Genomic DNA, 26,418 nt, shown 5'->3' on the forward strand with positions numbered 1-26,418 from the left:
CTTTGAGTGTTTGGGAAATGCTGATTGGAATATAAATAGACCTGTGTGCTTGTTGGGAAGTGCTAACATGGGACAATAGAGAGGGAGCTACTTGTGTGCCCCAAGACCTATCTGCGAGCCCCACTCAGGAGGGACTGACACATAGAATGGCAAAGAAGCTGTAAGGTGGGCCTGGAGGTGTAGGGGGTGAAGGCAGGTGGGATGACAGAAAAAAAAAAAAAAAATGAAATAGCTCTCATGCTGCAATTTCTGTCATAGAATCAATTAGTATGTATTGCATGGCTGATGTATATAACAGCCCTAAAGATGATCATCTTTAAGCTTAAGATGGGTATTAAAAAAAAAAACAAACTTGTGTGTAACAAGCAAATTCTTTGATAACTTCAAACTCAGAGAGATACAAGTTCAAACCATTCATGACTGTTCATATTTTACCTTAAAAGCTGACAGTGATTACAACATTGCAGGCTTGGCAGTGCCCAGCTGGCCAGGTAGGCAGCAATTTTACAGTGAGGGCCATGATTGGGAAGAGCTCCATTTTGCCCAAGTGCAAATTATGATTCAGCGCTAATGTGGTCTATGAACTTTTCAATGATTTCTCTTTAATAGCTTTTCTGAAAGATGAGTGAGTAGAGTGAGACCATTTTGTAGATCAGAACTTGGACACATGGAACACCAAAGTAGCTTGTTGCAGCAGCAGCATGTGACTGTGTGGCAGGTGGTGGGATCACATTCAAGGCTCTCCTCCCTCCACGGTGTTTGGGCCTGAGATCGGCTAGGGTTGTTTGGTGAGAATCTTACATTGTGCTCTACAGGGAAGTCTGCATTTTCAGGAAAGCTGGAGACTAAAGATCTTTTTAATGCCCCAGTTAAGGATGTTATAAGGAGCTCTGGTGGTGCAGTGGTTAACACATTCAGCTGCTAACCAAAATGTTGGTAATTTGAACCTTGCCAGCTGCTTGGTTGGAGGCAATCTACTCCTATAAAGATTTACAGCTTTGGAAACCCTGTGACAAGTTTTCTCTGCCCTGTGGGGTTGCTGTGAGTCAGAATTGAATTGATGGTATGAGGGTTTTTTTTTTTTAAGGGGTGTTTGTTGGATGTTTCCTTTATCTGTTGCTGCATATTACACCACTTCCAACAGTTAGTGGTTTCAAACACTGACAGCCACCACCCCATCACCACTTATTTGCTAATAACTCTACTGTACAGAGCTTCTTGGGCTGGTTCATCTCTGTTCCCGACTAGAGTCTCATGAGGTTGCGTTCTGATAGCTGTTCAGCTTCCTATACAGCATGGCAGCTGGCTTCTGAGAGGGCAGAGGCAGGCAGAAATAGTGATTTCTCAAGGCATGGGCTCAAATGTCCCCGAATGTCACTTCTGCCACATTCTCTTGGTCAAAGCAAGTGACAAGACTAGCCCAGATTCAAGGAGAAGAGAGATAGATTCCACTTTAGATGGGAGAAGGAGCTCTGGTGGCATAGTGCCTAAGGCATTTGACTGCTGACCAGAAAGTTGGCAGTTCAAATCCATCAGCCACTCCCCGGAAGGAAGACCAGGCAATCTACTTCCGTAGATTTACCGCCTCGGAAACCCAGTGGGGGTTGCTATGAGTCGGAATCGACTCCACGGCAGTGGGTTTGGTTTTCTCCTGGTTTTAGTTGGGAGAAGTGGCCTGCACGTTCATGGTTGGCAGAATTGCTGGTGCCCATCTTTGAAAATGGGTCTGCCACTTCTCTTCTCCCCTCCCTTCTTTTCCCTCCTCTCTCCCTTCTCCGTTTCTTCCTTCATCTAAATAGACCAACTGTCAGCCTCACTTTAAAATATCAATATGCATTTTATATAAAGAATAAGTTTAAAGATAACCCTTTGCAACTTCATTAGAACTTGGTGGTGGCATTTTTACATTTTGCATTTTGTTTAGTTTTGTTTGTCTTCTCTCTCTCATTAGGCTGTAAGGTCCTCTAAAGTAGGTCTTTGCTTTCATCTTTGTTTCCTACACAGCTCATGGTAGGTGCTCAATAAACATTGGAATAACAAAATGAATAAAAGCAGGGTTTAGAATAGCCAACCATCAGTTTGTTCAGATGAAGCACCAGTTAATATCAGGCAAATGTTTTTTTTAAAAAAACAACAATAGTCTTTAGCTATTTCATTTAAAATTTTTCTTTCTTGGTCAGCAACACCCCTCACCCTCACCCCGAGGCCCCCTACATTTGCCATCTTATACTTGTAAGTGAACATATATTTATGTTGTATATAAATATTTATAAATATATATTTTTATATAACATAAATTTATGTTTATTCCCGGCCTGTTCTACCTGTTCTGGTCCTCCCGTATATTTAGAGTATATTGTTATATATTAAAGGAACTCTGGTAGTGTAGTAGTTAAGGCATTTGCCTGCTAACCAAAAGGTTGACTTGAATCCATCACTGCCCTTCCATAAAGTTTTACAACCTTGGAAATCCTATGAGACAGTTGTCCTCCATCCTATAAAGTCTCTGTGAGTCAGAATCAGCTAGATTGATGGCAGTGGGTTTGGTTTGGTTTTGGGTTATATATTAAGGACGCTGGTGGCACAGTGGTTAAGTGTTGGGCTGCTAAATGAAAAGTCAATGGTTTGAACCCACCAGACTCTCTGAGGGAGAAAGATGTGGCAGTCTGCTTCTGCAAAGATTACAGCCTTGAAAACTCAGTGAGGCAGTTCTACTCTGTCCTGTAGGGTTGCTATGAGTCTGAATCAACTCAGTAGCAATGGGTTTGGTTTTTTGGTTTTTGTTAATTAATAATTAAATAATAATTTTTTTCATTAATACTTAAATATTTGTATTTAGTAGTATCGATATTAAATACAGGTGCTCTGGTGGCACCATGCCTAAGGCATTTGACTGGTAACCAGAAGATTGGCTGTTCAAATCCACAAGCCACTCTGCAGAAGGAAGAATGGGCAGTCTGCTTCTGTAAAAGATTGACTGCCTTGGAAAACCAATGGGGTTCGCTATGAGTTGGAATTGACTCGATGGCAATAGGTGTGTGGTGTGTGTATTAAATACATTATGTTATATGTATATATAATTCATATATATTAATATGTATTTGTGTACAGTTATAAGAAGGGACAAAAATCAGTTTTTAGGGAAAACATCCATTTTTATTATTTTCTCAAACCACTTAATATACAGGTATACTGAAAGTTGAGCTGACCTTTGAAGTGTCATTTGCCATCCTAAGTCCTTGATTTTTCTGATTTTTCTGCCTGGTACCAGGAGTGTGAGGAAGAGGCTGTCTGTGTCATTATGTGTGCGTCAGTCAAGTACAATATCCGGGGTCCTGCCCTCATCCCAAGAATGAAGACCAAGCACCGAATCTATTACATCACCCTCTTTTCTATTGTCCTGCTGGGCCTCATCGCCACTGGCATGTTTCAGTTCTGGCCCCATTCCATCGAGTCCTCCAGTGACTGGAGTGTCGAGAAGCGCAGTGTCCGTGACGTGCCAGTGGTCACGCTGCCCGCTGAAAGCCCCATCCCAGAGCGAGGGGACCTCAGTTGCAGAATGCACACGTGTTTTGATGTTTACCGCTGCGGCTTCAACCCAAAGAACAAAATCAAGGTATATATCTACTCTCTGAAGAAGTATGTGGACAACTTTGGTGTGCCAGTCAGCAACACCATCTCCCGGGAGTACAATGAGCTGCTCACGGCCATCTCAGACAGTGACTACTACACTGATGACATCAACCGGGCCTGCCTCTTTGTACCGTCCATCGATGTGCTTAACCAGAACACACTGCGCATCAAGGAGACCGCGCAAGCACTGGCCCAGCTCTCGAGGTATCTAGTGCTTTTGCAGACCAGAGCCCAAGGGATATTTGAATAGTCCTTTGGGGAGCTGAGGGGAAGATGCTGGTAGCCAGCTTCCAGCTGCTGTCTCTTTTCTCACAGGAGGGGGTGTGGTTGAGTGACTGACTTGTAGCATGAGATGTATGCTGTAAGCGCATCTGGTCTCTGGACCAGTGAAAAGCAATCCGTCTTGTCTGGTACCACTGCTGTGGTTACCAGCTCCGTAGGGCTTAAAAACTAAGCCCTAGTTTTTCCTTTTAAAAGGAAAAAGCCCTATGCTTTTCCTTTTAAATTTAAGTAGTACCCCCTCCCCCCCCATTACTTGTATAATACATGTTCACTATAGAAAATCTGGAAAATACAACCAAGCAAAAAGAATGTAAGATTCATTCCATAATCCTACCACAAAGAGATAACTACAATAAAATATAAATATTTTGATGTTACCTTTCAGTCACTTTTGTATAAATACTTGTATAGACATAGGTATCCACACATTTTTTTCTTTTTTAAGAATGAGATCACGCAGAACTCTTTGGCTGGTTTTATTTTTCCCTTGTTATTGTTGTTGTTGTTGTTATTTGCCGTCGAGTCGGACCCAACTCATAGCGACCCCTCCTTGGGTGTCCGAGGCAGTATCACTATGGAAGTAGATTGATTGCTTCGTCTTCCTTCTAAGGAGTGGCTGGTGGGTTTGAACCGCTAGCCTTCTGGTTAGCAGTCAAGCGCCTTAGACACTAAGCTACCAAAGCTCCCATTTTTCCATTAATATAGCATAAATATATTTCCAAATAGTTTATATTCTTTTACTGTATAATTTTAATGGTTGTGTAGTATTTCATTTCATGAATATTTCCTGATAATATTTAACCCATTTTACTTCTATCTTTTCTTTAAATTTTGTTTCTTTAACCAAACGTTGAATGTTGAAATACTTTTCAAGTTTTTCTTACTTAAAACATTCTGTGGTAGATTTCCAGAAATTCATTTTGCTTGCCTGAGAAGTGACCCTGTTTGGCTTGGCGATACTTCTCTTTGTCATCCATTAACTGACTCTTGTTTTTGTTTCTTCATAGTTGATGTGTGAGTTCTTTTGCATGTTTAATTTCTTAATAGGTGGGATCGAGGTACAAATCACCTGCTATTCAACATGTTGCCTGGGAGTCCCCCAGATTACAACACGGCCCTGGATGTCCCCAGGGACAGGTAAGCATGTGTTCAATATTCTTCACCATTGCTGTAATTCAATGACATCATTCTTCTTTGGTCTTCCTTATTCGTTGTCCAGCTTTCACATATATATGTAGCAATTGAAAATACCATGCTTGGGTCAGGCACACCTTAGACCTCAAAGGGACATCTTTCTTTTTTAACACTTAATAAAGGTCTTTTGCAGCAGATTTGCCCAATGCAATACAGTGTTTGATTTCTTGACTGCTGCTTCCATGGGCATTGATTGTGGATTTAAGTAAAATGACATTCTTAACAACTTCAATCTATTCTCCATATATATATAATTTATTTAATTTTTTATGATTATACAACAGAACATACACTTATTGAATACTTTCCACATGTACATTTCAGTGACACTGATTATAGTCTTTGAGTTTTGCAACCATTCTCACCTCCTTTTCAGAGTTATTCCTCACCCATTAACATAAACTCACTGTCCCCTAAGATTCCTATGTTGTTGTTGTTTGCCGTCGAGTCGGCCCCGACTCATAGTGACCCCTCCTTGGGTTTCCGAGGCAGTATCGCTATGGAAGTAGGATTGCCCAACCTTCCTTCCGAGGAGTGGCTGGTGGGTTTGAACCGCCAGCCTTCTGGTGAGCAGTCAAGTGCCTTAGACATTGTGCTACCAGAGCTCCTAAGATTCCTATAAGAAATCTGAGTTGTGATTCTTCTGAGTGCATTACCCTCAGCCCTTAAGGCCTGGTTCGTGATTGGCTGGTGTCAGCTCTCTCTGTTTTTGAGAATATCTGCAGAAAGTAAAGCCAAGGCTCACTGAGGGGAAAGGACACAGATGTGTCAAAGTGATAACTACAGTCTGTCATGTAGGAGGAAATGAGGGTGCTTGAACAATTTCTCTCAGAAAGATCAGCACAAGGCCGATCCCCATGAGGCGGAGGTTAAAGATGTCCCAAATGTCCAAACTACCGTGCCACTCCATCATTTCAGACATTAACTCCTCCTCGTCCTCCTCCCAGTAATTTCTCCAGTCTTAGGGTTCTGTATTTTGTTGTAACACCTCACAGAACTCAAGACACCCAAGGGTTCGTCTTACGTAGTAGTGGTGGAGGCTGCCGAGTCCCAGGTCTGTGAGTGGGTCTAGAGGATCCTCCCAATTCTTGGGGTTTGATGAACCTCACTCAGCAGATCAGATGATGGCTGCTGTCCCAAATCCAGGGGTGAGATGAGGATGAGCCAAAACACAAAACTGGAGCAAGAGGAGGGCAAACCTTCCCAGGAGATTCATAGTAGACCCTCAAAAAAGCTAAGGGTGGTGATTTGAATTATACCCTCCAGCAAGGCAGGGCTCAAGATACATTTCACCTGTGTTGCTCCAACAGAAATAACCTAAATGGATGGCTTTAACAATCAGCAGCTCAAGGCAAATCCCACCACAGAGTCGGTTGCCAGTCATTATAGGGAAACGACTACTACCAGCTGCCCAGCCAAGTTGATACCTGACCTTAACTACCACACCACCCCAAAGAGGCATGGATAATGGGATTTACAATACATCACAGAATGGAGGACAATGGCTAGACGGGCCACATGAAGCAGTTCACCGCAGAGGGCATTCCAATGATCATTGACTCTGTCGTTTCAGTAGCAGAGTCTTTCCCTCCCTGTCTTTCTTCCTTTCACCACCTAACAGGCAGATACAGTGTGGAGAGACCATGGTTGCATGATGGTGACTTTGAGCTCACTTGCCATATTTAGTTGCCCTTTTGTCCACTGGCCGTGCCACTTTGGCCAGAGTTTTATTGCAAAGCTCAGTGATGAGGTGCTGCTTCAAGCCCTTGTCCCAGTGCTTGGTTCAAGTTCTGGAAGAAAGCAAAAAGTTAGGGCCCAAGATAGGGTCCTGGGCAATACTCAGGGTATACAGAACTCCAAACCCATCACTGCTGAGTTGATTCTGACTCAATAATGACCCTATAGGACAGAGTAGAACCATGCCCTGGGCCTTCTAAGGCTTTAGTCTTTATGGAAGCAGACTACCACAGCTCCTACAGAGTGGCTCGTGGGTTCAAATTGCCAACCTTTTGGTTAGCAGTTGAGTGCTTAACCACTGTGCCATCAGGGCTCCTTACAGTATAGGATTGTTCTATTTTTACAGAGCAGAGTTTGTTTTACTTTCAACATTATGTGTACATTTAGTTTCACTCCCCATATACCATCCCCAACCCTAACCCAGTCTCCTCCCCTCCCTGCACAGTAATACCCCTCCCCCTGTGCCCCTCATAGTTATGTACTCCTGTGTGCCCTGCATTTCCTCCATGCAAATGTTGCCCCGCTGGTGCCCTGTGGTCAATTGCTCCAAGGGATGCACTTCCATAGAGTATGTGGGTGCATCACCCTGGGCTGAGTGGTCTGCGTATGCATCTGCCAGCCCCTGAAAGTAAGTTTTATTCCAGGCCCAGAATGTATCCTAGGGCCATAGTCTTGGGGGTCCCACCAGACTCCATCTGACCTGTAATTCTGGTCATTATTGAGTTTTTGGATTTTGTTTCATATTTCTCTTCCCCCTCTATACAGGATCTCCAGTTTCATCCTTTCCTGAGTGATTGGCATTGGCAGCCGGCAACATCTAGTTCTTCTGGTCTCGAGGGCCATTGTGTCCTAGGGCTGATTGCTTCCAAATGCCCTTTATTTTTTTCCCCTCTTCTTCACTTCGAACGATAGGAGACCATTCGCTGCATCTTAGATGGTCGCTTGAAAGCTTTTAAGACCCTACTTGCTACTTACCAATGTAGGATGAGGAATAAGACTTTTATGTATTTTATTGTGTCAATTGAGTCTGGTGTCCCCCAGTACTATGGTCCTGAGTCGGTAGATCCATTGGATCTCTCTCCCACAGTGTCTGGCTGTCTGTGAGGGATTACTCTATGTCTGTCTTCTGTTGTTTCTGTAAGGATTGCAGGTATTTTGTATCATTGGTATCTGTGCAAGATTAGCTTCCATTGAATCTATCCTTGGTCTGGAGTATACATACTCCTGTTCACTGACGCCCATCTGATCATCTCAGATGTTTATATGTTTATCTGTAGCCTGGTGTTTGGTGTTAATGGTAGTGCAATATTGTGGATATACTGGTTGGTATTAGCATCTGTGGTCTATCTCTTACGTGCACAATTTGGTTTCCTCTGTTTTCCTAATGTTATCATGGTGGTCACAGACTCTTTCTATACATCCCTCCCCTTATCCACATCAGCATGTGGGCCCCAACTAGCCCAAAATTAATCCCCCCCTTCCCTCCCCACCCTGGTAACCTACAAAGTGAGTTCCCTTTCTTAAGCAAACCCTTCTTTGTCTTTTTACAGTAATGGGCTCATACAGTATCTGTCCTTCTATGATTGACTTATTTCACTCAGCATAATGTCCTCAGTATAGGCTTGGTCTCAGAGTTATGAATTAACTCATTTATTGCAGTCTTACTACTTTTTTATGTTTAATTCTTGAAGTTATTTTATTGACGAATATAAGAAAACAGTATGAGACTGTTCTCCACTTGTTAGAGGCTAATGTTGTTAAAAAATAGAAATTTAGTATGTCTTTTCCCTAGAAGATTCGATCTAAACCTTCTTTGCTTGAAGTGATTATCTAGAATCAATTTTGAGTCTCTGTCCAGAAATACAGTTACACTAGAAGACAAGTACGCCCTAGAGTCCCTACTCCTCAACTTTGGTGTAAACCCCAGTTTGGACGATAGAGGACACTCAAACCCCACAAGTCCTGTAGATAGCAGCTGAACACCTGGTGAGTCCTTGCTTGGCTCTCAGCCTGATGAAGGTGTGTTTGTTTGTTCCTGAGTGGGCTGCTCCTGTTGTACGGATATGGTGGTTCTGGGAAAGTGAAGTACTTCAGAGATTAGAAGGAAAAAAACTATTAGGAAGGCAGTGCCCTCCCCATCTCTTGTGAGTTTATTTCCAAAGGGCTATTTCTGTTTGGGACATTTCATATTTTGCTGACATTTTGGTATATGTATCTACATGGGAGATGGATTTTCTTTTTATTAAGCGCACATGTTTAAAGGGATTTTCATTTCTATGCAGGAAAGTGTCAAGTAAGGCAGGGGAAAGTTTCAGTTCTTGCTAGTGCTTAGGTGTTAAGGATCAGAAGGGTTAAGTCCCTTTTCCAACACACACAGTTTTGTAAGTGCTTATAGACAATTCTATAGCAAGTAGTGATTCACTGTATGTCCTCCTTTATCTTTCCATATGGAATGTTTCACTTTGAACCCTAGTAGCCTTCTGGCTCAGATAAGGAATAGCAGTAGATTTGTTTGTTAATGTTTCTTATCCTTTGTCTTGCTCCTGGATTCCGAGGAGGCAAGAACCAGGAGTGTAGAGTAGTTTTTCCAGGAGCTGCACATCACATTGCTTAGCAGTTAGAAAACAGGTGGGTTAGATTAGACTACTTCTAAGAGCTTCTGAAGTCAAAAACCATAGGTGTGGTCACTTCAGAATTATTTTACTCAGGGAAATGCAAGGGCCTGGAGTGAAAGAAATGTCTGCCCAGTGAGTGAGTCTTTTATGTTGCTTAAATCTGTTTTTATATTTCTTTCAGTTTCTAAAAATCATACACATAATCCACATTGCTTTCCTCACAGAGACTTGAACAATATGCAAGTAGATGAAGGGTAAAATGTAAAAATGTGCTTTCATATCCCCCCTTTTGGACTCCCTCATGGAGAGGCAGTCACTGTTCAAATGTGGTATTTTTCTGTTCGTTTTTCTCTGGGTTTGTATGTACATGCACACATATGCACCCGTTTTATTTTCTAGGGAGAGCGTATGCTGCCTTGTCTGTTCTTTGCTTTAGTGGTCCAGTATGCTCAGATAGGTTCTGTAATAACGGTTCCTACTTTGGATTTTTGTCATCTTTTCTTTGTTCATATCACTTTCAGAAATTTCTACTTCTGTGTAGACATATATTTTTTGATTTGAACTTGTAGAAAATTTCAAACCTGCACGAAAGGAGAGAGAATGGTACAAGTGAACCCCGTGTACCCATTGCCGAGCTTCAGTTGTCATCAAGTCGAAGCCAGCCGTGTTTCACCTGTATTCCCTCCCCTAGATTATTTTGATCCAAATCCCAAATGTTATATTATTACATCTGAAAATACTTCACTGTGAGTCTCAGAAGAATAAGAATGATAAAACTATACTATCATCATACCTTAAAAAATTAACTGATTCTTTAATACCACCTGTTGTTGTTGTTGTTATGTGCCGTCGAGTCGGCCCCAACTCATAGCGACCCCTCCTTGGGTTTCCGAGGCAGTATCACTACGGAAGTAGGATTGCCCAATCTTCCTTCCGAGGAGCGTCTGGTGGGTTTGAACCGCCAGCCGTCTGGTTAGCAGGCAAGTGTCTTAGCCACTATGCTACCAGAGTTCCCAATATTGTTCAAGTTGCCCTTTCCCAGAAATATTTTTCTACAGGTTGTATGACTCAATGGACAAATAAGGTCAACATGTGGGGAGTATGTTTATGTATTGCTCCAGTTTGTGCCCAGTTTTTAATCGACAGAATTGATCAGCCTTTTTTTTTCTTTTTTCCCTTTTAAAACCTGGAGCCTTGTATTTGAGGAATTGGCAGAGCTGATTACAGGTTTCAGAGAAAGCAAAGGATAAAATTGCAGCAACTGTGTGGAGGCCCGGTGAGCACTCAGATCAGATGGAGAGACCTGGGAGGAGGGAAGGTGGAGATGCGAGGCTGTGGGGAGCAAGCTCAAGGTGGAGGAATGCCACAGGGCCAGGAGGTCCTTGGGAGTGCTAAAATGCTGGAGAATGCTTTGCATGATGTGAGAGCACAAGGCTGACCATTGCTAATACTTTTTTAGCCACAAGTTTTCCATTCAGTCTTTTGTAACCTTGGAATAGATCACAATGGGAAAACAGAATGTGCTGCTCAGAAATTCACTTTTCAGTCAATGTAAAACACGTGTTCCGTAAAGCAAGGGCTACTTAGGGTATTTTCTCCTTTTTCATGTTATGGAACCTTGACAGAAGGAGATACAGTGACTTGCTCCAAGTGGAAGTCTTGTCAGCAGCAGGGCTGGGAGGGAGACCAGTGTGACTCCTAGCCGCCACTCTTTTCTAGGTAACGGGTGGATCGTACCTTGATCTGAGACCTGAGGCATGCTTCACATTGCCTGTGTTCTCACTACCAGTGCATAATCCACCTGCAGCCTCCAGGACAGAATAACAGTGAAAGCTGGTATGGTGTATACCTGCTTCCTTTCTCCCTATGTGCACACACCCCTCTTCTCTGGGGCTGGGGCGTCAGAGCCTAATTTATGACTACCCTGCCTTACCTGGACTACCTGGTGCCTGCATATTGGTTCCATGTCTGCTGCTTTACACATCAGCCATGGGGCCCCTCAGAGTCTGCTTGCCATCACAGTCATGGAACCCACCCAAATTCATGTTGGATAGATTCAGTGCTGAATGCTAATCGGGAAAAATAAGACCGTATGTTGGTATTAAGGCTAGTCATTAGGTTTTACGGAGTCGACTGGCAGCTGGAGAGGTTCTTAACTTGTCCATTACCTCACTCACCAGCTCTTGGTTTTATACAGCTTAACCAAATGAATTGGGATCTCTAGGGGCAGGTTGAAAATCTTTGATCTTTGAACTTAAACTGGCCATGTATGTCAGAAGGGAATGTAGGCTGTCATCAGGGCAGGGAGGGGATTGGTAACAATCAGTTTTGCAGAAAATGTGGTTTCTTGGTTCAGACATTTTGGCTCAAAACTGCAGTGCATGCAGTTGGCAAAACTTGGCCCTGGTAATGGACTCAAGGCCTCCGGGAGAGCATAACAGTCAAAGTTGGTGTGATACACACCTGCTTCCTTTCTCTGATGAAGTGTCTTGCATGACTCACCGCATCCAATTAAACCAATGTGGTCTCTGTTTTCTAATTAAGGAGAATAAAAGCTAGCACATGCAAACTGCAAGAGAAGCACTAAAAGTCCACTTCTAGATTCCACTTCCTGTGTAGGCAATTTGATTAACATGATGGAGTAGCTGGAATGGGCAGCGAGAGCTGGCAGAGGCAGCATGATGTTTATGTAGCTCTGGGACATTGGAGCATTGGAGAGAAGGGAGTGCATATGCTGTGAAAATGCGATGCTTTGTGTATACCTTGGCTTTCCAGGCCCATTGTCGCTTGTAAGTCCAGCCAGTAGGTTGGTAACCAGCTGCCCTAGCCAGTTTTTATATGCAGACCTGTTATTATTCCTGTCATTATAAACGTGTTTAAGACTAAAGTATGCCTTTTGGGAGAGGTGAATGGAATCTGGAGAGGAGCTGTTCGTAGTATGTCTTGAGATATATTTTTAAAAAATGAAAAGGAAAGACTGTGAACCCAGGAAAAGGGTGATTGAGGGATATAATGCAGCTGCTGCCGGAGAGATGTGAATTTAAAACATGAAAGTAAGTGACTAGAAGCATTAGCTGTTGTTGCCATTATTATTAAGACTCAATTATTACTCTTACCTCTTTCCATATCAAAAATATGGAAGATGATTTTCTTATCAAAGAATTAAAACCTCTGTTTCTCACATTTGACCAAATCCTGTGCTTTCAGGGCTCTGCTGGCTGGTGGTGGCTTTTCTACATGGACTTACCGGCAAGGCTACGATGTCAGCATTCCTGTCTATAGTCCGCTGTCAGCTGAGGTGGATCTTCCAGAAAAGGGACCAGGGTAAGGTGCATGTGGCACAGCCAGGTGCTCCTTTGGCAGAACCCGTGCGATGCTGTGCTGCGTGGTGTGTGGTGGCAGTCACAACGTCGAAGCGTCAGTTATGGGAAAGCCGAGGTATACACAGAGCATCAGTTCGGGTGCTTGAGCCGAACGTCTTTCCCACCCCACCCCCAATCTTGTATATCCTACAGTTTCCCCATCTCAGTAAGTTTACAATGCTACGTTACTAAGTTTTCCAAGCCAGAAGTTGAGGTGGTACTCTTAACTCTTTTTCTCTTCTTCTTATATCAGAATAACAAATCCTGTTGTTTCTGTATCCTGGAATTTCTTAGATCTCCATCTCCTCTGCCCCTCACCCATCTCACCACCTTTTCTGTTTGAGCTCCTAGGAAGCTTCCCTTTGTGCTTTATATAGCACACTATGACGTCATTTCACTTCCTCTGGCGCTGATGCCTGGTTCACATTTCCTCCCCAGTATTTTATTATGAAAGTTTTCAAACAGACAGCTAAGTTGTAAGAATTTTACAGGCAACGCCTGTGTAGACCAGCACTTGGCTTCTGCCATTCACAGTTTATTTGCTTCCCTTGATTTACATTTTAAGTCTTCCTCTGTTTTCATTATCCCACTAAATGTAAACTTGAATAGTGAATTTTTGTTAGCAGTGTTTATTATTAAATATGAGAAAAAATATGCCTATGCTAATTTTTGGATTATCATCAAAATGGAAATACAAAAATAAATTAAAAAAAAAATTCTTACAGAGCACTTATAGATGGTGGAGAAATTGCTATACTTTGGTGCCCTGTGTTGAGATTGGATTTTCCTCCATTGAGGAATGGTGGTGTATATGAGCTGGGCCTTGAACCAGTTCTACCCTCTGTTGAGAATTTGCCTTTCCACCTCAGATATACTGAATCAGAACTTATATTTTAACAAGATCTCCAGGTGATTCTTATGCATACCTGGGGGATCTTATTAAAAATGTAGGTTTTGAATATATTGATACACTGATTCAGAATTGACATTTTTAACAAGATCCCCAGGTATACATAAGAATCACCTGGAGGTCCTGTAAAAATTTAAGTTCTGATTCAGTCTATCTGAGTCTATCTCTCAGCAGAGAGTAGAACTGGCATGGACTAGTTTGAAGCCCTGGTCTGAGCCTACCTGGTACCTTTTGGGCAGTACAAGTTTCTGTTATATGCCCAAGATCTTAATCTGATGTATTTACATAGCACTTTTTTAGATATGGGTAAAACATTTGGCTGCTAACCACAAGGTCAGAGGTTCAAACCTACCAGCTGGTCTGTGGGAGAATGATGAAACAATCTGCTTCTATAAGATTTATAGCTGTGGAAACCCAATGGGGGGTCACTATGAGTTGGAATCAACTTGATGGCAGTGTTTTTTTTTTTTTTTTTTGAGATATGAATAACTGTAATAGGTGGGGAGAGGAGCCCTTGTTGTGCAGTGGTGAAGCATTCAGCTGCCAACCAACAGGTTGGAGGTTCAAATCCACCAGCTGCTCCATGGAAGAAATATATGACAGTTTGCTTCCTTAAAGATTATAGTTTAGAAATCCCGTAGAGCAGTTCTCCTCTGTCCTAGAGGGTCACTGTGCATTGGAATCTACTCCTATGGCCATGAGTTTCTTTTTGTTGTTTAGTCACGTAGGCAGCGTCTGCCTGGCGTGTACCAAAATTCCAGACTCCCAGAAGGAAAGCAGGCATTCAGCATAAAAACATACTGTCTGTACAAATAGGGCATAGGGAGCTACTCTGTCAGTTCTGGGAATGGCGGGAACCCTCTGGCATCTAGTGGGTAGAGCTAGAGATGGTACTAAAGCTTCTGCAATATACAGAGCAGCTCCACAGCAAAGAATTATTGGATCCAAAATGTCAGTAGTGCTCCAGTTGAGAAACCCTGGGTGAGGACATGTGAGCACATGAAGATTGGCTTGGTCAGCTCAGCTCAGCTGCCTCTGGCCTCTATCTTTCTGAGAGCACCTATCTTAAGACCACTTGAACTGAACTTTCTCTTCAATATCTATAATCTAGCTCTCATATATTGGTTTTGTTGTTGTTATTAGTTGCTATCAAGTCTAATCCAACTCATGGCAACCCTAAGTGCACAGAGTGGAGCTCTGCTCCATAGGGCTTTCATGGCTGTGACCTTTCAGAAGTGACCACCAGGACTTCTGAGGTGTCTTTGGGTGGATCTGAACTGCCAGCCTCTTGGTTAGTACTCCAGTACTTAACCATTTGTGCCACCAAGGGAATCCTTATCTTGGTTTAGGACTCTTAATTCCTTCTTAAATTTAATCCAAGGAAGAAAAGATACTGGAAAAAGAGAGAAGCAAAACCAAGGAGAACAAACTGCTCTCAACAGTGGAAAAATCCCAGAAAACCAAACCTATTGCCCTGAGTCGGCCCCGACTCACAGCGACCCCTCCTTGGGTTTCCGAGGCAGTATCACTACGGAAGTAGATTGCCCAACCTTCCTTTCGAGGAGCAGCTGGTGGGTTTGAACTGCCAGCCTTCTGGTTAGCAGCCACGTGCCTTAGGCACCACGCCACCAGTGGGGAGGGAAAAAAAAAACAAAAAAACTATATATGTATTTTTTCAGATAATTCGTTTCAAAGATTTACAGTGTTATATTGGTAGTATTTAACCTCTCTCATTTTTAGATATGCTGTGTCATTAGGTGCTGTTGAGTTAGTTCTGACTTACAGTGACCTAACATAGAACTGAAGGAAACGCTGCCCAGTCCCGCACCATCCTCACAGTCGTCACTGTGCTTGAGCCCATTGTTGGAGCTCCTGCCAGGGACTGGTCCCTCCTGATGACATGCTCAAAGAGTGTGAAATGTAGTCTCAGCATCCTCGCCTCTAAGGAGCGTTCTGGCTGTACTTCTTCCAAATTTATATATAAATAGACTAAAACCGAGATCTTAACTAGGTCCTTTAAGGTCTAAGTTTCTGAAATTCCATGGTTTCATAGCTAGATAGAATAGCCAGTATATCTTCAGGATTACAGAAGGAAATTAAAGGCTGCAGTGGGCATGCTCCTCCCTCTGCTGGCCAGTGGACAGATTTCTACATCTCAGCTTAGACGTGGTGTTCTCCATTTCCCCACGTTTGTGGTCTGGCCCTGCAGTTTGGTGTTTCTTTAACAAACAGCAGCATCCTCCCCCAAAAAAAGTAAAAGCAAAAAGAAAAATCAAAGCCGACTCACCCGCCCTTCCAGGGCTTGGGGAAAGGTAGGGTTGTGGCCTCGCGGCAGCGGTTAAATATGCTGTTCTTTGTGAGAGTCACTTTCTAAGGGAATTCCCACATCTCTTGAGGGCTATCTAGAGTTGTGAGAGTACTGTTTTTATTTTTATTTTAAATCTCTCTTGATTTTGTTTCACTGGAAGCTGAAGATTGTTGCTATTGATAGCCTCTTCTGACAGCTGTGCTGGCCTCATCTGGAATTCCTGCCATTTTCCCTCTAAAAGGAACTAAATTGGGAGTTTCCAACTGTTACTATTGAGGGACACTTCAAGTTCTCAGCATGATCTCACTTAAACTTAGATATCGGCACTGCTGAGAGGGAACATAAAAGTCATAGCTAGTAATTTTAGTCTTTAAAAGAAAAACAAATCTACCTTAAAATTTTATTTACTTAAAAATAAAATAGGCATACTCCTCCTGCTGTCCACCAGGGTCAGGAAGAACCAGAGTGTAAGCAGGGGGCATGTTTCCAGATGTGTTCACATGTGCACATTTATGTTGAAAACAGCCAAGTGGTGAAGTGGGGATCCAGTGACTGTGGTAACGGAATGTCTGAGATAGGGCTTTTCATGTTGTTGTTGCTGCTGTTGTTGTTATGTGCTGTTGAGTCGGACCCGACTCATAGCGACCCCTCCTTGGGTTTCCGAGGCAGTATCACTATGGAAGTAGATTGCCCAACCTTCCTTCCGAGGAGCAGCTGGTGGGTTTGAACCGCCAGCCTTCTGATTAGCAGTCAAGTGCCGTAGCTCCCAGAGCTCTCATGGGCTTTGCACAGTGACAGTGAAATCTACTCCAGAGTCTGTCTGTTCTTGAGATTCTTCAAGCATACACATATTAACATTTGCATTTATTTCTGTATCTATATAGGTATCTCTCTTGATATATGTCTGTGTATATTGAAAGGAGCTCTGGTGGTGCAGTGCCTAAGGTATTTGACTGCTAACCAGAAGTTTGGCGGTTCAAACTCACCAGCCACTCCACAGAAGGAAGGTGAGATAATTGCTAAAGAGGCAGGGAGGTGGCATCTTCTGACCTCCTGTAACTTCACAAGAGGAAGACAGAATCACCATCAGTAGCCCAAAGCCTAGTCTTATAAGACCAGACATGCTGCCATCCTTCAGCCCTCTTACCAGCCTTGACACCAACCATCCCTCCCGGGGCATCCACCACCTCTCTGCTGAGTTCAATAATTTGCTGCAGTGGCCACAGGTAACTCACAGATTCTGGGGTTTATTAGGGAAGCAGCAGGCTACGATTCAGGCTCAGGAGTGCACTTAGAATATAGTTCCTCAATCAGGACAGTCTCCCCTCTGCTGTGCCTCTCAGCCTGGCCTCTGCTTCTGTGGACGAGGTAAGCCTGCTGCTCTGTCCCATGCCTCTTGGTTCTACTGCCGCTGTCTCTCAGCTGGGTGCTCTCGTCAGCGCATGTCTCTCAGCTGGCAGTGAGACATTCTTTTCTGCCTCTAGGAGGGCTCATTTTAAGCCTGGTAAAGCTAACTAGTCCCAACATTAGAATTCTACACACCTGAGAGAGAGCGAACTTCCCACAAGATTACTTTGTGCTGTGCCAACAGAAATACCCCAGGTGGATAACTTTAACAATCAGGAGTTTAAATTGCATGGTCCCACCCAATAATCCAGTGGGAGTTACAAAGACTATGGCTAGAAAAGCCATACCATGTAATTTATTCACCAACCAAACCAAACTCACAGCCGTCGAGTTGCATCTGAGTCATAGCGACCCCTCCTTGGTTTTCCGAGGCAGTATCACTACAGAAGTAGATGGCCTAACCTTTCTTCTGAGGAGTGGCTCGTGGGTTTGAACTTCCAGCCTTCTGGTTAGCAGTCAAGTACCTTAGGCACTATACCACCAGAGCTCCTACACTGCAGGAATCTACTTCCATAAAGATTTACCACCTTGGAAACCCAGTGGGAGTCACTGTGGGTAGAAATTGACTTGATGGCAGTGGGTTTGGTTTGGTTTTTGTTTGGGTATTTTGAAGAAGCCCTGGTGGTGCAATGGTAAAGCTTTTGGCTGCTAACTGAAAATTTGGCCATTCAAACCCATCTGCTGCTGCACGTGCTCTAGAAACATGTGGCAGTCTGCTTTCATAAAGATCATAGCTTTGGAAACCCTATGGGGCAGTTCTGCTCTGTTCTAGAGGATTGATATGAGTCACAAGTGACTCGATAGTAATGGGTTGGGGTTGGGGAGAATGTGTATTGAAAACTATGGATTCATAGTGATATTGCCAATTTCATCCCACTGCACAGAAGTGTTCTAATTTTCTCTTTCCATGTTTGTAACTCCCTTCTCTGACAGAAATCTGGTTCCCATTATCCTCAGTATCTTTATTTATTTGATCAGTCCTTTTGTATATAAAAGGAACCCTGGTGGCACAGTGGTTGAGTGCTCAGCTGCTAATTGAAAGGTTACCAGTTTGAACTCACCAACTGCTACATGGGAGAAATATGTGGCAGTAGGCTTCCCTAAAGATTTACAGCCTTGAAAACCCTATGGGGCAGTTCTACTCTGTCCCACAGCGTTCCTATGAGTCGGAATCAGCTCAGTGGCAGTGGGATTTTCTTGTATGTAACCAAATTTCTGCTGTCACCCCCCCCCCCCGTCACTGCCCAGATGCCCTCCACACCCACTAACATTCCATCACCACCATTTTGGGCCTTCCCCTGACCCCCAGTGCAGATAACTTCCTCATTCTTCTTGGGTTCTAGCACCCCACACTCAGGTGGTCATCCTTCCCACAATAACTTAGACACCCTTTCAGCCTGCTAGGCTCTAACACTCTGTTCTGGGATGCCTGGATGCCTTTCTAACCTGCCTTGGCCTCTGACGTCCCATAATGAGTGGCCATTGCTGCCCCCCACCCTGCTTCTCTCCCCTTCCACTTGTGCAGAAGTCCTCCTCATACCTTCAGCCTAGTCAGCCTCTACACCTGTCCTCTGCCATCAAGCGAAGCCCTCTTGATCCCACTGGACCTTGACTCTCTTTGCTGGGCTACATGCCCCACACATGCACACACACTCTTGCCACCTGGAAGCTGTTGCTTCCCTCTTGGGCCCCAGCACTCATTGCCCTCCTGCATGGACACCCTTTTCACCCCTCTTGGCCACCAACATGTCTGTTCTTATTGTGGATAATATTGAACAGCCTTATACTAGAAGCTCTACTTTATACATCTGAAAAGGCTCCAGTGCCAGTGCTTAGCAAGTGTCAGTGCTCCATGACATCAATCTATACTTGGTTCACAGAACCAAGGTCTTAGGCATTGGAAAGATATGTGGAGGCCTTTTAGCCCTAACATGGTGCATGCCTTTTTACTATAGTACCTTCATGAAAAATTTTCTGACTGGAGTGAAAAACTCAGCACCTCAGGGACAGTTCCTTTTATTTGGAATAGTTTTCGTTTGTTAAAGTGGTTTTCCTGAGTGTCTTGTGGGCTTGACTATATATCTTTGTCATGTGTACAACAGACTGATTTTGATTACAGAATACTCCAAAGTTAGTCTTCACTCTGAGTGGAGCTGAGGACCCTTCCTGTATGTGACAATGTGTTCATCACTGAGTCACCCCTCTGGACGTTAGGAAATGAGTGCTTTTATGGAAGAAAATTTATTGAGGTTTGGGTCTGGAAGTAGAATACAAGAGTCTGTTTCAGTGGCTAGAAGCAATAGTTTTTGGCTATAAATATTCAGCATATAGTTCAGTAAAGTGGTATTTGGGAAGAAGTCACTCAGGGTGAAGGAATCAGCTAGTCCAAAGTGTCTCCCTGATGGGCTGCTATTCCATGTCTGTCTGCTCTCCCCCTACCTTTTCCCTGGGCTCTGGGTCTGTTCAAGTGGAACTTTGCGTAGTGAGGACATGCCCTGTTTCTGTGCTCAGTTAGCCAGTAGCCTGCATGCTTCTTGAGTTAGTGTGACTAAAAAACAGAATTTCTACTTTTATTTAATTTTAATTGATTAAAATTTAAATAGCCACCTGTGGCTAATGGCTGTCCTTCTGCACTGTGAAGTTCTAAGGGATCTGCTTGTCCCTGTCCTGACTATGGTGTGGGAAAGACTGTATTTTTTCACAACTAGTGCACCTATGTAAATAAAGTGCACACACCTGTAACTGGCAGAAATGAACAAATTATGTAAAATTATGTTAAAAAGTTCTTCCAGGGTACGCCCATGCATATACTACACATGTTTTGTCACATTTCCAGAAGTGATTTTTGGTCTCATTCACCTTCATTCTATTGAATAGAATAGAATGTAACAAAAATGTTAATTTTGATCATATTTGTATAATACAGGTATAAGCCATGTTCAAGAAGTCATGGATTGAGTTTGGTAGAACTCTAGTAATTGGAAAATAATTAAAACTGTACGCTTGCTTTAGGGCAGTTTGTGGTGGGTCTGAAAGAAGTGGAGTTCCTTGTAGCTGATCTGTGCTCAGATACTTCATACTGGAGACAGGTGGAGGGTCAGGCGGAGGGCTGCACACAGGACTGCCCCAGTGTGAGCATGGAATGGTGCTGCGGTAGGCAGGCGTCATTGCCTACATGCACCCAGGTTCCATGGTGCCAGCTCTGTGAGAAACCAGGTAGCAGGACAGTGTAGACACACACTGCCCTGGCCCCATGGGGCCTCCAGACAGCCAATTGGACCAGCCTCATCTGACCAAGGGATCTAGAACCCCTCTGCACCCTTGATTCTCACATCTGCCCTGCAGTGTCCATGTGGGTGAGAGGTTCAAATGGCTTGAATGTGGTGGCTGACCAGCCAGATGGTGGGACAAAATGCAACTGCAGCACACTGGCCCCAGCTGTCTGAGGGGCCTCTCCAGCCTAAAGTGTTCAGACCCCCGGCCCTCATGGGCTGGGGCTTGCCACCCTGGTGAGGGCTGTTTCTGCGGTGGAAAAAGTGATTTCTTCCTGCATTAGAGAAAGTGGTTTGCAGAGAAGGGAAGGAATCCTGCTGGGAGAGGAACTGCTTTAGAAACTTGAGGGTAGGCTGTTGAGGGTCTGCTGCTGGGAACCAGACCTCCACATCAATAGACATGAAGATGAAGACTTAACATTAAATCTGTTGTGCAGAAAAAAGAAGTTGAAATCAGCAACATGTAAAAATTTTGGTATAGTGCACTTATGAAAGTAACATTTGGGAGTTGTGCATTATGCAAAATACGTACAGTGCATGTTATTCGTGTGTGATACTTAAGGTTGTGTGTCAGCTTGGCTGGGTCATGGTTCTCAGTAGTTTAGCAGTTGTGATGTAGTCGTCCCCCTTGATAAGAGATCTGTGCGCAGCCAGTCAGTTGGAAGGGAGCTTCCTCCTGGGTGGGGTCCGCTTCTGCTACATATTCTGCTGGGTCTGGATCCTGCATCTGGTTCCTCATCATCTCTGGTTCCTGGACTTGAACCAGTGGCCTGCCATATTGCCTGCAGATTTTAGGATTGTTGCCTTTGCAGCCTGTGAGCCAACAATTTGCCATTTTACCTGCTGATTTTGGGTTCATCAGCCTCTGAAGCCAGCAACCTGCTATATTGCCTGCCGATTGTCAGGCCCTGCAGCTGTGTGAGTCAGTAGAAGCCTCTGACTTCATGGCTGACTCACAGACTTGGGCCTTGCCAGCCAATACAACTGTGTGAGCCTTTTCCCTAAGATAAAATTCTCTCTCCCTCTCCATCTCTCTCTCTCTCTCTCTCTCTCTCTCTCTCTCTCTCTCTCTCTCTCTCCCTCTCCATCTCTCTCTCTCTCTCTCTCTCTCTCTCTCTCTCCCTCTCTCCCTCTCTCTCCTTCTCTCTGTCTCTCTCTCTATATAAATATAACTCACAGCCATTGAGTTGATTCCAACTCATGGTGACCCCTCCTTGGGTTTCTGAGGCAGTATCTCTATGAAAATAGATTGTCCAACCTTCCTTCTGAGGAGTGGCTAGTGTGTTTGAACCACCAGCCTCTGGTTAGCAGTCAAATGCCTTAGGCACTATGCCACCAGAGCTCCCATATGTATATATAAGCTTCACTGGTCTTGCTTGTCTAGGGAACCCAGCCTTAGACATTGCGTGAGTTTTGGTACTCTTTTACTCTTAGTTCAGTTAAATAAAGAAATTGTCAAAAGAAATGGTTCTTGAGATTTAAGACCACTTTGGTTGTGGTGCACATTAACTATTCTTTAGAGTGGATTTAGCTGGTCTGGCAGACTAGGAAGGAGCTCTGATGGCACAGTGGTTAAACCCTTAGGCTGCTAACCAGAAGGTCAGCATTTTGAATCCACCAGCTGCTCTGTAGGAGGAAGGTAAGCAGTCTGATTTCATAAAGGTTTGCAGCCTTGGAAACCCTAAGAGTTGAGTTCCAGTTATCAACGGTTGAGTTCGGTTGCTGTGAGTCTAAATCAACTGGATGGCAGTGGGTTTGGTTTTTGGATTTGGCAAGCTAGGGGGTGCTTATCTTCTTGACTTACTACTTTCCATGCTTTGGACCAGATGCTTGCTAAAAGCAGTTGGTCTTTTCAGTTAGAGGATGGTTATTCTTTGGGTATCTGTGCATGAGTAAGGTGCTGCTTAGCTAGAACCTCCAGACCAGTCTAAGAAACAGAAAAACCAAAGAACAAACCCACTGCTGTCAAGTTGACTCCAACTAATAGTGACCCAGTAGGACAGAGTTGAACTGCCTCACAGGGTTTCCAAGGTTATAAATCCTTATGGAAGCAGTTGGCACATATTTCTTCCATGGAGAAGCTGGTGGATTTGAACAATCGACTTTTTGTTCAGCAGCCAAGTGCTTTAACAACTGCACCACTGGGCTCCTGTTTAGGAAACTAAGGAAGAATAAAACAATTTCCCTTCTTTTCCCTTCCCCCACACCTCAATGTCAAAAAAAAAGAGATGGGTTTACAGCTGATAGATTTCTGGTCCTTTCTTAAGTAAAGCCTTGTTTAGCTTGTCTAGTGGCATTGTCTTTGAGCATCATAATCCCAGTCCTTTCTGATTTGTGCCAGTTTGTGGTAGACTTAGGTGAGTACTGCTTCTAAATCTGTTGAGTTCCTTACTTCCTGGAATTGGCTTTATATTGTTCTCCTCTTTGACCATGATCCCTAGTGGTGCTTCTGTCTCTGTAGCCTTTATGCTCCGTAACATTCTTGGGATCTTGCCTGTTGTTGTTGTTGTTGTGTGCCGTCGAGTCAAACCCGACTCATAGCGACCCCTCCTTGGTTTTCCGAGGCAGTATCACTACGGAAGTAGGATTGCCCAACCTTCCTTCCGAGGAGTGGCTGGTGGGTTTGAACCGCCAGCCGTCTGGTTAGCAGGCAAGTGTCTTAGCCACTATGCTACCAGAGAGATCTTGCCTAGCAGGAGGGAATTATTTACCATCTTGTCTCCCAGAAGTCTTTCCGTCAACTCAGGATGTCTTCACTAACTTAGTGTTCACATTTTTGTTTGGAGCTTTAAATGCACTGGATCCCTTCACTTCATTTTCTTTTAAGCATCTTTGTTGTCCAGCTGTCTGGTTACCTACTGCTGCTCTGACAAGAGTATATACCATGAATGCGATGGCTTAAACAAACAGGAGTTTATTCTTACAATTTGGAGGCTTTAAGACCAAGTTCAAAGTGCCAAGCTTTAGGGGCTGAGTGAAAGCCCCTCAGCCTTGGGCTTTAGCTCTGCCTCTAGCTCCCAGCCCACTGATGCTAGAGGTGTATCTTCACTCAGACAGCTGTTAGCTACTGAGGCTGGGAAGCCCCAAGGTTGACAAGTAAAAAGGCACAGTCCTGGTGTTAACCAAATCACGTGGCAGGTCATTAATTCAAGTCCATTGTAAGTCCCAAAGTCAACAGAGCATGGCAGGCTGCTGAACAAAGACATGGCTACATGCAGGGTCCAAGTGTACCATAAGCTAGAGACCATTTCCAAAGCTGCTGCTTATATACGGGAAGCAGAGCACGTATCCAAAGACAACTACTCAGCTACTCACAGTAGATTACACCATGGAGTTGATTAATCATGGGGAATACTACATCCAGCTGCCCAACCACTCAACCAGGCCTAGCCAAGTTGACACAAAAACATAACCACCACACCCGTGTTCAAACGGGTTCCATTCTTTGGTGAAGATAGTTTTCTGCACTTGTTCTCAACTGTCAGTTAAGTCTTTGTAATGTCCATGTGGCCTTGAGGTTGGTTGATCTCTCTCTCTGGAGCTTCTTGATGGCATAGGGACACCATTTAATGGTCAGAAACAGTTTTCTACCTGTTCTGGTTTTACATCCAGGGCTACCCATTGAGTTTCCTCATTTCCCTATTGAAGAATTTAGCTGGCTCTCAGGCAGGGCTCCAAACTGGTTCATTTGTGGCCATCGTAGCAAAACGACAATAGACCTGAATTTGTAAAATGTGGATGTACTGAGTGGTAACCAGAATGGGAAAAATTATGGATTGAAGCTGTGGAATGAGAGACTTGGAAAAGGCATAGTAAGCCCTTTCAGGAGCCTGATATAGAAGACTGGATTATTGCCAGGACTGTAGAGTGACACACATTCAGAGTGGCACAGTTGCTGCCATCTTTGAGCGGGGCACCGTTGTTTCCAGCCATGCTGTTTAAGAGATTTGCTAAGCAACATGCACTTTGCCCTTATTTTCTAATAGGCAGATTAAGTTTCTAACAGGATGTTAGCCTGTAATTTTTCACAAAAATTCAAGTCTGTTCCAGTTTCACTTCATCAGCCATGACTGACCCAGGAAGAACTGGTTAGAAGCCCTGCTTTCAAGACCTTTTCAGATCAAATAATCCTGATATACCTTGGCATTATACCTTTCTTTACTGAAGTTCACAATGCTGGTATTGTTTCCACTCAATTTCTAGTCTTCCATAGGAGGACTGGAATTTCTCCAAAGAGTCTCTGTTTATATTAAGACATAACATTTTTCAGAGTGTAAAAATAACATACCTTCATAGAAATTTTGGAAAATAGGAAAAATAAAAGAAAATAACAAGATATAACTAATGATAATATTTTGATGTTTCTTTCAAATAATCAGGAGCAGGAGGGGTCGCTAGGAGTCGGGGCCGACTCTATGGCAAATAACAACAACTGGTGGTTCAGTGATTAAAGCATTCAGCTGCTAACAAAAGGGCAATGGTTCAAACCCACCAGCCAATCTATGGGAAAAAGATGAGGCAGTTGCTTCCATAAAGATTTACAGCCTTGGAAACCGTATGGGACATTTCTGTGCTGTCCTATAGGGTTGCTATGAGTTGGAATTGACCCAATGGCAGTGGGTTTGGTTTGGTTTTGGTTTCAAATAATCAAATATGTGTTTGTATGTTTATAGCATGCTCTATAAACTTGTCATATTTTAGGTGTTTTTTCACAGCATTAAAATTTTTCTCAAAATCTTTTAATGATTGTATAATATTTTAGGGTATGAATGAATCATTCCTTAATTTCTTACAGTATGCATAATTTTAAATATTCAGTAATGCTACAGAGTTAAATTTCCCACAAAAGGAAAAGATGTGAAACTGGTGAGAAAACACTTACTGCTCCGAGTTTAATATCAATTTGTCTGAAGTTGACTAACGTGCCAGCTGCAATTGTCCAGTCACTTTTTATCTCTTTTCAGTCCACGGCGATTCTTCCTCCTGTCATCTCAGATGGCTCTCCATCCCGAGTACAGAGAGGACCTGGAAGCTCTCCAGGCCAAACACGGAGACTCAATGTTAGTTCTAGACAAATGCACCAACCTCTCAGAGGGCGTCCTTTCAATTCGAAAACGCTGCCACAAGCACCAAGTCTTTGATTATCCCCAGGTGCTGCAGGTGAGTATTGGTCATTATCTCTCTCAAAGTAAAGTAGAGATCCCTTCAAAGGTTGAGTGACCCCGACGTGCAGGAGTTATTTTCCACAGGCAACTAGGAGAATTACCCAAGCAGGGGAAGAAATGGAGTACAGGGAGTCCCCAGCTTATAACAGGATTCCTTGCCAACAACTCAGTCATAAGTCACTTCTGATGTCAGTCAAATACTTTTTTTTAGTTTTCATTATTACCACCTTTTATTATCGGTATCTTTATAACTCTGATATTTATTTGTTTTTGAGGATTGGAAACATTACATGTAGACTTACAGATCTATTTTAACATTGTATATAATTCATATTACTAACAATAAGATACGTTAAAAAAAAAAAAAAAAAAGACAGTCATAAGTGAGGTTTGTCATGTCTCAAAAGCATTCTAAGCCGGGGACTACCAGTAGTACTCTTTACTATGTAGAATTTAGGGTGGTCAGATGTCTGGAATATTATGTTCCTGCAATTCTGCTTGGTTTTTGAGGGTTCAGACCTTTTCAGATATTC

The 26,418-nt window shown here is 43.4% G+C and overlaps 1 protein-coding gene across 1 annotated transcript in view; it reads left to right on the forward strand.

The window, feature by feature from the left end:
* Nucleotides 1-3,274: 3,274 nt before the first annotated feature.
* The window catches only part of EXT2 (exostosin glycosyltransferase 2), a 188,690-nt gene continuing 165,546 nt past the window's right edge, over nucleotides 3,275-26,418 (forward strand). The window contains exons 1-4 of the mRNA XM_007946519.2: nucleotides 3,275-3,837; nucleotides 4,963-5,052; nucleotides 12,669-12,785; nucleotides 25,685-25,880. Of these exons, the coding sequence (XP_007944710.1) occupies nucleotides 3,302-3,837; nucleotides 4,963-5,052; nucleotides 12,669-12,785; nucleotides 25,685-25,880 (939 nt within the window). The 5' untranslated portion in view covers nucleotides 3,275-3,301. The remainder of the gene's footprint in view (nucleotides 3,838-4,962; nucleotides 5,053-12,668; nucleotides 12,786-25,684; nucleotides 25,881-26,418) is intronic.

This window comes from Orycteropus afer, unplaced genomic scaffold (genome assembly GCF_000298275.1).
Source record: "Orycteropus afer afer isolate SDZICR_OR568_19922 unplaced genomic scaffold, OryAfe1.0 scaffold00165, whole genome shotgun sequence".
Taxonomy (NCBI): Eukaryota; Metazoa; Chordata; class Mammalia; order Tubulidentata; family Orycteropodidae; genus Orycteropus; species Orycteropus afer.